The 10711-nt window shown below is 37.8% G+C and overlaps 3 protein-coding genes across 3 annotated transcripts; all 3 read right to left on the bottom strand.

Annotated features, from left to right (window-relative positions):
• Positions 1-191: 191 nt before the first annotated feature.
• Positions 192-1079, bottom strand: EIN_036310 (serine/threonine protein phosphatase 4 catalytic subunit, putative; the record flags this gene model as incomplete). The annotated part of the gene is made up of 1 exon (XM_004185622.1): positions 192-1079. One exon carries the CDS (start codon positions 1077-1079, stop codon positions 192-194), a length of 888 nt encoding a protein of 295 aa, XP_004185670.1.
• Positions 1080-1281: 202 nt separating this feature from the next.
• On the bottom strand, positions 1282-7972 carry EIN_036300 (protein serine/threonine kinase, putative; the record flags this gene model as incomplete). The annotated part of the gene is made up of 4 exons (XM_004185621.1): positions 1282-7313; positions 7363-7761; positions 7802-7903; positions 7954-7972. The coding sequence occupies 4 exons, from the start codon at positions 7970-7972 to the stop codon at positions 1282-1284; spliced, it is 6552 nt and encodes a 2183-aa protein (XP_004185669.1).
• Positions 7973-9624: 1652 nt separating this feature from the next.
• Positions 9625-10617, bottom strand: EIN_036290 (elongation factor 1-alpha, putative; the record flags this gene model as incomplete). Its single annotated transcript, XM_004185620.1, has 1 exon — positions 9625-10617. One exon carries the CDS (start codon positions 10615-10617, stop codon positions 9625-9627), a length of 993 nt encoding a protein of 330 aa, XP_004185668.1.
• Positions 10618-10711: the final 94 nt, after the last annotated feature.

Raw genomic sequence — 10711 nt, 5'->3', positions numbered from 1 at the left:
CTGGAGCCCAGACGCACTCAAAGAGATTATTGGCATGTCTCAGTAATTCATCAATCTCATTTTTTTTATTTGTTATTTATATAATTATCGAATATAATAATAAGACAATTAAATATCTACTTTTAAAACAATATATTCATTTTTATTCAAAAATATGAAAGTGTCTGTTTTGATTTGATTGAATTCATTTTTTAATCAAGAACAGAGTTGCAACACCCAGTTGACACACCAAACACAACAAAGACTGGTTTTGGAGTATTGTTGATGGTCATAGTTGCTGCCACGTTGTTGTATCTTCTCATGTAATTGGGTGCAGACCACACAGTCACCAGCTTGTTGTCAAAGTGATACTTGTACCCGCTCATCTCAAATTGGTGCGACCTTGCTATCATGTCGATTTTGTTGATGCAACAGAATTTGGCAACACAATCTCCACCAAAGAGATGCCCGACACTTTTACTCTTCGGTTGCATTCCAGATACATTGTCGTCGGGGTCTGACCACAACAGGTCGCACGCCAACCCATCGCAAATTTCTTCATTTCGCACAACACAATATCTCACCTGGTCGATTATTCTGAGATGTGGCGAGAGACCGCCGTGCACACAGAAGACGCTGTTGTCGATGACAGCAGACAACGGGAGAACGTCAAACAAACTGTTGAAGAGTGACCACAGTGTTGTGCTGCCATACTTCTTGATGCACTCGTCGTACAACCCATACGACTGTGACATTGTACGTGTCTCGTGGTTTCCCCTCAAAAGATGGATTCTGTCTGGGTACTTCACTTTCATGAGGAGAAGAAGGCACACTGTCTCAATTTGATGTGCACCTCTGCCAACGTAATTGCCAAGAAACAGATACTGCACATCGGGAAGTTGCCCATTAATTTCAATGAGATGGAGCAAGTCGTGGAGCTGCCCATGAATGCACCCACAGACTGTGACTGGCGATGTTATCGCAACAACATTCGATTCAAGACATAACAACGACTTTGAAAGAAAACACAGCTCAAGAATCGTGTGGTCGGGCAGCAAACAGCCGTGCTTTATTTGTGTGATACATTCATCAACATCCATTCATTTCACAGATTCGTTGAATCTTGTTCTATTTTGAATTTAAATCTCAAACTATTTAAACAAAATCAATTGTGTTTTTTATCAATAAAGTTCAATTAAAAATTAAAATATGTTTGTCAACTGAAAAAATGAACCAACTGTTACAAACAAGTTGCCGAATCAAGATTGTTTGAATAAATACGAAACAATTGGTTAAACAAGACTAGTGTGATGAAAAGAAATTGAGCTCGTCGAATTTCTTGTTGAGTGTTTCCACAAGTTGTTGTGCTGTCAGTCGCTCTTTTGGGTTTGTTTTCCAACACAGGCAGATAGTTTGATATGTCCACGTGTCCATCCCATTGTCGATGTCGGGTCGCTTGTCTGTTGTGATGAAGTTTGCGACATCCCAAGCGTGTTTGAACTTCTCTTTTGGGAATGCGTGTCCCCACTTCTCGATCTCATACATTGTGATTGCGTACGAGTAGATGTCTGCTGGGAACTTGTAGTGTCTCTTGTCAAGCACTTCAGGAGACATGTATGTTGGTGTTCCAATTCCCTTTGTGAATGTCATGTTTGTCATCATCATGTTGATGTTTCGCGAACTGCCAAAGTCAGTCAACTTTGCGTTGACAGGAACGTCTTCGTGGATAGACGTGACAAGGAAGTTGTCTGGCTTGATGTCTCTGTGCAGAATGCCATTCTCGTGGAGATACAGAATGCCACGCGCGCCATCAAGGAGGAACTTGACGGTCATTTTGTGTGTCAAGATCTTCTCTTTGTGCTTCTTCATCAGGTCTTGAATGCTCCCATACTCACAAAACTCGTTGACCATGCAGATTCTGTTTGGTATCATCACTGCGCCATAGAAGTGGACTAGATAATCGCTTCTGAACTTGTCCAGCATCGAGACTTCTTTCTCAAACTCCTCCATGTCTTTCTTTGTTGCTGCACCCGCCTTCATCTTCTTAATGGCAACCACATTGTCACGGAACATCCCCTTGTACACAACACCAAATGATCCCTCGCCAATGATCTTCTCTTCTTTCAGCTCGTCGTAGTCCAGTCGTGTCGTGATTGCCGTCTTGATGTGCACTTTGAATGGAACGTCAAACTGCTTTCCCGCACTCATGTCCAACACTACAAGTGCAATCTGCTCATCAAGTGTACACGTGCACAGCGGCTTAATGAAGATCTCAAACTCAACTGCCTTTCCCTTCTTCAGTGTCACAAGTTGTGGATTTGTTCTGATCTCGTACTTGTCGTTCTTGTCTTTAGTCGAGAGTTGCACTTTCAGACTCTTTGCCTTCTTGTTCCCAACACATATCAAGTCGCGCGACTCAACATCCACTGGGATGTTCGAGTCTGTTCGGTCTATCAGAAAGTCGACTTCACTCTTGTTTGCTACAAGACCACAATCACTGCTCAATGTCAAGAAGTTCATGTTGGACCGGCTGATGGAGAATTCACAGACTGTCGCGTCTCTGATCTTCTTCTGTCGCCACTTCCTGATTGCCAGAAACAGCGCAAATGAGCCTAACAAAACAACAACAATCACCACAAAAACAAGTGCTATTGGAAGACCAATCGCAAGACCAAGGTTTGTCTCCTTTCGGCACTCACTTCCACCACTCGACAGTTTGTAACCGTCTTTACAACTCGAACACACACTGTTCACTGCACTCATACAGAACTCCACTGTCGTGTAATACACACACTTCCGATTGACTAAAATGTAATCAGCTCCACAACTTTGGCAGAAATCAGACGACACACACAACTCACAATTCTCAGCACAAGTCTCGCACTTTCCTTGGTTCAAGAAATACCCACTCTCACAGCGTACACACCCAAACATATCATACTTCAAACAGTTTGTAAGTTCGCTCACTGGAATGCAACGAATCCCATTTGTGTCGTTCTGATAAAACCCGTTTTCGAGATTGCACGTCAGGCAATTGCCTTCACTCTGTGAACACGTCGTGCAATTGCTGCCACATTTGTAGCAATTTCTTCCCTGCCAATAATATCCATTTTTGCATATTGCACATCCTCCATCACTCAAAAACTTGACACATGACGTTTTTATGTCTTCACTCGAGTCACAGTGACTCGTTTGCACGTTGAGAACAAACCCAAAATAGCACGATATGCACGTCGTTGCATTCGTGTCACATTTCTCACAGTTCTTATCACATCGCTCACACTCTATCCCATCCATGAAATACCCACTTTTGCACTTCGCACAACCAGTCGAGCTTAGAATTTCACAATTGTTGATTGTCGCACTTTCAGAACAAACCGTTTCGCTGTTGGAAATGCCCAAAAGAGTTGTTGGTAGACATTTCACACACTTGTTTGAGTTTTCATTCAGACAATTTGCTATACCACTTTCTTTGCACTCGTTTAATGCGTCAAACATAAATCCTTCTTTACATATCTCACAACGACCCGTAACATTATTTAGAATAACACAATTCGACTCTTCAAACGAAACACACATGTCATTTACAAGCACAAAGTTGTCTTCACATTTCAAACACTTTTTGTTGTCACTTGAACACAACACACAATTCTGACCACACACTTCACACTTTCCATTTGTTATGTAATGACTGGTTGTGCATTTTAAACAGGTGTTGTTTGTAGTTGAAATGCAGTTGCTGTCACTTGTGCAAATTCCAATGTTGTTGTTTGACTCGTTGATACATATTTTGCACTCGTTGATCTTGTTGCACTCTCTGCACCCACACTCTGTACAAACTGGTGGATTTGACAAGTTTGGAGCAAAACCACGTCGACAAGACAGACAGTGCCCTTTCTGGTATGAACCCTCTTGGCAATTGATATCACTTGCGTCTTCTGCTTTTATTGAAGATGACACTTTTAATTTGTCGTTATATTCAAAACACTCACCCTTTTCGTTGTAAAACGAGCAATTTGCGTTTCTGTTATTTGGCGAGCACTTTGTGCCAATTTCAACAGTCGAGTAGTAGTTTGCGCACGACTCACACCCAACATTGTGCAACTCATCAAGACAATACTCGCGGTTTTCTATTTTAAGACACTTTCCATTCCTCAATGCAAACCCATCTTCGCACTCAACACACGACTGCTCGTTTGTAAGGTTGTCTTTGATGAAGCACCTCTTGCACCCATCTTCACATGTGATGCACACAGAACCCGAGTCAACTTCGTTGTGGCAGATCTCACAGACTCTCATTGTGCTTGAAACAAAGCCATACCCATCAAGACATCTGTTGCATTCAACTGCTGTTGTGTCAAAAGTGGCTTCACTTGTCGTGTAGTTGCAGCTGTAGCAGTTTTGTATTTGAAGGCGACACGCTTTCGAAGTTGTTTCTGATGTTTTGAATTCGTTTGCCTTCACTTCGACACACTTCCCATTTTCAATGTATGACCCAAAATTACATTTTGTGCATTTGACACCTCCCAAATTGTAACACTCGCTGCAATTCGATATCACCGAATCACACTTCAAACATGTCAAATCTTCTGTGACGTAATACCCAACTGCACATTCTTTGCATTTTGAAGTGTCAGAATAACATTTATCACAATTTGGTATTACATCCGAACAGGTGTGGCAAGTGTTGTCTGTGCCAACAGTAAATTCCTCTGAACACTTTGTGCAACTAGATGTTGACGCGCATTCTTCACAATTGGTCAGTGTATTGGAACAACTTTGACATGTGTTTGCATTCAATGTGAACCCATTTTTGCATTTCGAACAAGTGTTGGTGTTGGTTTCATACTCTTCACAATTGTTAATCGTGTTTGGATAACAAAATTCGTCATTTGACTTGAGGTTATACCCGGGTGCACAAGTTTTACATTTTGTTTTTATAACACTGCCATTAATCTTAATTATGCATTTCACACAGCCGTCAACAGTGCAATCTTTGCAATACCCATTTACCAATTGCCCATTTGGAGAAGACGTGAAAAGGCACTCTGTGCAAACAGGCGCTGTTTGTTGACACTTTGTGCAGTTTGCCATAGTGTTGCATGACAAACACTTTCCAACCCCATTTGGATATGTTCCTTCTGAACACTTTAAACATGTGCTATTGTTGCACTCAGTACAATTGGCATCAAACAAGTTACATGGATAGCACTTTCCCAATTTCAAATAATAATTTATGTTGCACTTCAGACACTCGTTTCTGGTTGTTGAAGTTTCAACACAATTGAGAGAACTCAAGTCGTAGCTTTGACAAACGCCATCATTTGGATAATAACTGGATTTGCACTCAACACAAAACCCATTCAAGTCACACGTCTTACAGTTGTCAACACTGCAACTCACACAACTCCCGTCTGTGAGAATTGTGTCTTCTTTGCATTTTGAACACTTATCATACAACTCACAGTCAAGACAATTCACATCAACACACTTCTGGCATTGTCCATTATCATCAACACCATACCCAACACCACACGAAAGACACCTCGAACTTTTCGTTGCACAAACGTGGCAATTTGGATTTGAAGTTGAGCACTCAACACAAACACCCTCTTTTAACATAAAAGAACTTTCACACTCGGTGCAATTTCCATCAACTGAACAACTCGAACAGTTTTCGTGTGCAGTTTCACAGTCGACACATTTGTATCCATTTCCATCTACCAATTCGGTGTAATAGTTTTTGCACTTAAAACAGAGACGACTTGATTCGTCGCAAATTTCACACCCATCTATCTCACTGCATTTGTGGCACGTGTTCTCTTCCAAAAAGTATCCCTCTTCACAACTGTTGCAATTTGACTCACTCGAACATCTTCCACATCTTTGCATTGTGTTGTTGCACAACGCGCATTGTCCACTCACCAAATAAAACCCATCCAAACATTTGAAACACTTCCCTGTTTCAAGTGAACATGCTGTGCACCCCTCTATCACTTTGCATGAGTTGCATGTGTGATCCGTGGTGTTGATGAAATACCCGTCTTGACAGATTGTACAATGCTCACTTGTACACTCCAAACACCCATTCGTTTTTGTGGTACACTCTGTGCATTGTGATGTTGGCAGTGCTGTTGAGAAGTGGGTTTTGTCACAACGCAGACAATCAATGCCAGTCGAGTTGCAGAGCGAACACCCAACAATCCCACACTTCTCACACTTCCCGTCTTTCAATGAATTGTTTGTGTTGCACTCAACACATTTGCCAGTTGTGTCACACCTGCTGCAACTCGCAACTGAACACGACAAACATCGCCGACTTTCTGGTGACAAGTAAAACCCATCAGAACACATCATGCAAAACACGCCATCGGTTGCAAGACACCCCAGCTGTGTTGTGTATTCTTTGCATTCACCTTCTTCCACAATAAAGTTCTGTTCACATTTTGTGCACTCTATTCCTGTGTTCGCAACACAGTTTTTGATTTGGAGACACTCACCATCTTGCAAATAATACCCACTCAGACATTTCGTGCAAATTCGAGTGCTTTCAACATTGCCAACAAGAAGGTTCACACATAACTCACACCCATATATCATTTTGCATGATTTACACGTCTTCTCTGGAAAGAACCCTTCTCTGCACACAGAGCACATGATGCTCCCACTATTTGAAGTGGCGCAACTTGTGCAGTTTTGTATTGACGAGGAACAACTTTTACACATCCCATTGTCGAGTATTAATTCACTCTGACATGATGCACACTTGCCGTTTAAAACTTCGTCGCACCCAGCATCTTCTTTGCTAAGACAAACATCCTCTGTGATCTGAATTGAGTTGCATGGCGTGTTTGACGCTTTTTGAACACAAATGTTGTTGTACAAATAATAACCGTCTTTGCAGACAGCACATCTACTGTCGTCAACACTGTCACAATTTGTTGGTTCAACACACTTTCCACTTCTGTCTAAAATTTTATTGTCTTTGCAGTTGGTGCACTTCCCATTGACACACCCCTCACTCCCACAAGACGACGTGTCACACTGAACACATTGTGGTCCATTCGAGTAAAACCCATTCGAACAAAAAAGACACTGTGTGTCAACGTTGTCACCGTTGCACTTCTCGCAATTTGGGATTTTCTCTTTGCACGACACACACATCCCATTGTTCAAAAACGAGTTTTCTAAACAACTCTCACATTTTGTATCATCACAGATTTTGCAATTTCTTGTTGAACACGACTCACACTTGCCTCCGTTTAAGTAATAACCACTTTTACACACATTACACATTTCTTTGCTTTGACAACTCTCACAATTTGCTGAACACTCTTTGGGTTATTACGATTTAAAATATAAACGTTTTTATAAATTACAAACTGTTACAAAATCCATTGCTGTAATAATAACCATTTTGTTGACAACTCGAACACATAATGTCGTTGCATCCAACACACCCTTCCCATCTTTGATTGCATTCAACGCATAATTTGTTTGACAGTGTCGAGTTATCGCCACACGCATAACATTCATTCTCAGAACAAAGCGAGCATTTTGAAAATTTGTTGTTGCACTTCACACATAAATTTTTGGTAGAGTCGAGATAATATCCTTCGGAACATTGACTGCAAATGTTGTTTGAACAGAGTGTGCATCCTTCATTGAAATCTCCACATTTTTGTGTTGTTTTATTGATCAACTGATACCCATTTTCACATTTTTTACACCCACTATTTCTATCACATTCCAAGCAATTTTCTCCAAATTTGTCTGAACACACTGGTCGTTAATTATTAAAATTAAACAAATAAAAACAAACATAAACATGGTGATTTACCTTTTTCTTTGAGATAATAGCCACTTACACACCCATCACATTTGTTTATATTAAAAAAACAATTCGTGCATCCTTCCATACAAGCTTCATGTTATTTTTTTATATGTATAAAAAGAAAACAAACATACACAAACACGGTTCTGAGAAGTACATCCTTCACTACAACTTCCACAATTGTTTATATCATTTCCACGTTTACAAGTACATAATTGTGCTTTTATACACAATAAAATGCTGTACAATAACAACATCATAATATTATATTTAAGTTCAAAAATAATTTTGATTGGTTAATGAAAAGAAACAAAATAATCCATTATAAAGCAATTTCTATTAAAAAAGATTTAACTTTTTATAAAAAAAAATAATAATTTTGCTCAACAAAGATCTTTTAATTTTTCTATTATACTTTAAAATAGTTTAAAATATAGTTGTCTGAGTTAATTTACATGTCTTCTATTTAAGTTTGATTTACTAATTTAGGAAACTCTTAAAAACAAAATGTTTGTTTTTATTATTATTCGATTTAATTCCTTTATAAGGTTTAAATTTCATCACTTTGGAACAATGCATTGTAATGTCAATTTATTCCATTTATGGTGTTATTTTTTGATTTTAGTAATTCAAAAAATTATTCTGTTATCAAATATATTTGAATAAAAGAACAAAATATAATATTAAAAAATCATTATATTTTACTCATAATGTTTAAACACTGTTGTGTTTTAAAAAAATCATGTAAAAAGTTGTATAAACGATTTAAAATACTGTTTCAGTCTTAATAACAATTTTCTTTCGTTCTAATACTTATAAATAATAAAATTATTATAAGTATAACGAAAATAATGAAACAAGCCAATCTTGTGTGATTCAAAGACCCTTTCGCTGCAAAATTTTGGTGAACATGAGGCAGTTGAATAGTGCAATTAAAAACTAATTGAAAACAATTGTGCAATTTTGGTTATAGTTTAGTTATAGTATTTTAATTAGATTATTAGTTTTAAAAAAAATGTTTGTGTTTTTGTGTTTTGTTTTATAAAAACGTATAATTGTTTTATTATAATTATACTATAAACAAAGTTGCTTATTTTCTTGAATGACTTTAATTAAATTCAAATTAAAACTCAGATATGTTATTGAAAACAAAACTTAAAATTATTATACAACAACTTCATCATAAATTAAATTTATTATTTTATTGATGCACACTATTGTATTTGATCCAAAGAATTGTTGTTTAAATCAATTGTAATATAGAATTACACTAAAGTTAGTTGATAAACGTTGTCTTATTGACATAAAAATATTTGATAATAGTTATATTAACCTTACGAAGTGAAAACTGGATAATTTATATCCTTGATTTTTTTACTTAAAATAAGTCACTTTTTTTTATTTTTGTATTTGAACTAAAAAGATCTTAAATTAAGAACTGCGTGTCACAAACCAATTTAAATAATGAAAAATTGATAAATTCCGAAACGCTCTAATGAAAATTCATGTGTATGTCTCGTAACAGCAAGTGTTGACTATTTTGAACACATGGAAAATAGAAAACATGGGTCTGTAAAGACCAGTTATTTGCGCGAAAACTAATCGATTTCGTGTTTTGAATTTATTTTTAATTATTCTAAAAATAAATTATGATCTAGATAAATCTTATCCAGATTTCACCTTCCCACAAAAAAAGTTGATTCAGTTGACTTGCTAAGGTTAACGAATAAATCAATATTTTACATTTAATTTTAATATCACCGTCTTACAATTGTAAAAAAATAAAACGTCAAATTTTGCTTATCACAACTTTATTTCTCAATTCTGTACTCGACTTGCAACACCACACCAATTGCAACAATTTGATTGTTGTCACTGACCACAAATTTTGCCAATTTCTCACACAAAGTGATATCCTCTATATATGCCAATTTATCGGGAAGTATCTTTACAACAGCAACATCCCCTGTAGTAATTACTTCGGGGTTTTCCTCTTCTACTTCTCCATTACTTTTATTGATCAACGACTGTAATTTCTTAATGCAACATGGAATGTGACAAGCTCCTACATTGAGTGTTGGAGAATATCCGACTCTAATATTTCTTCTTTCTCCAACGACGACAATTTTCGCACAAAAACTGAGCACCGACTTCGGCTGCGTTTTCTCAGTCACTACCATCCCTCTTTCTATGTCGCCTTTTTTCACTCCCTCAACACAAAACGCAACGTCAGCACCAGCCAAAACCTTTTCTCTCTTCACGCGATTTTGCTCGATTGATAAACACTTTCCAGTCATTTTTGAGGGAAGAAACGACAGCATAGAACCCACCTGCAAAGTCCCAGAAACGATATATCCATTGATTATGGTGCCCACTGATTTTGTAACTATCAAGCTGTGGACAAGAATTCGCAGTGAAGAATTTGTCAAATGAAGTGGTGGATGAAACGAACAAATCTCGTTAAAAAGTGACTTGCCAGAGTACCACGGCATTTTTGTAGTTTTCGAATATAAGTTATCGCCACTCTCCACACTGACTGGAACAAATTTGACTTTTTCTTTGTCGAGAGATGTCATTTTGAAAAACTGAAAAAGATCTGCTTTTGTTGATTCAAAAAACGCTTGTGAGTACTGAACACTATCCATCTTGTTTATAGCAACAATGACCTCCGAAAACCCCGCACAATGGAGTAGAAGCACATTACTCATAAGAGAACTTTTGCTTGCGGACTCGTCTTTTTTTGTCGGGTTAAGTCGAGCTTCATAGACTAACACTCCAACATCACCACAGAAAATCCCCGTCATCGCATTTTTTATATATTTGGGATTGCCGGGCGTATCAATAAATGTAACTCGCTGACTCGAAGTTTCAAAATCAAATGTAGAAATGTCGATCGAG

The sequence above is a fragment of the Entamoeba invadens genome (genome assembly GCF_000330505.1).
Source record: "Entamoeba invadens IP1 unplaced genomic scaffold scaff_1105074726613, whole genome shotgun sequence".
NCBI lineage: Eukaryota > Evosea > Mastigamoebida > Endamoebidae > Entamoeba > Entamoeba invadens.
This window is presented reverse-complemented; position numbering and strand designations above follow the sequence as displayed.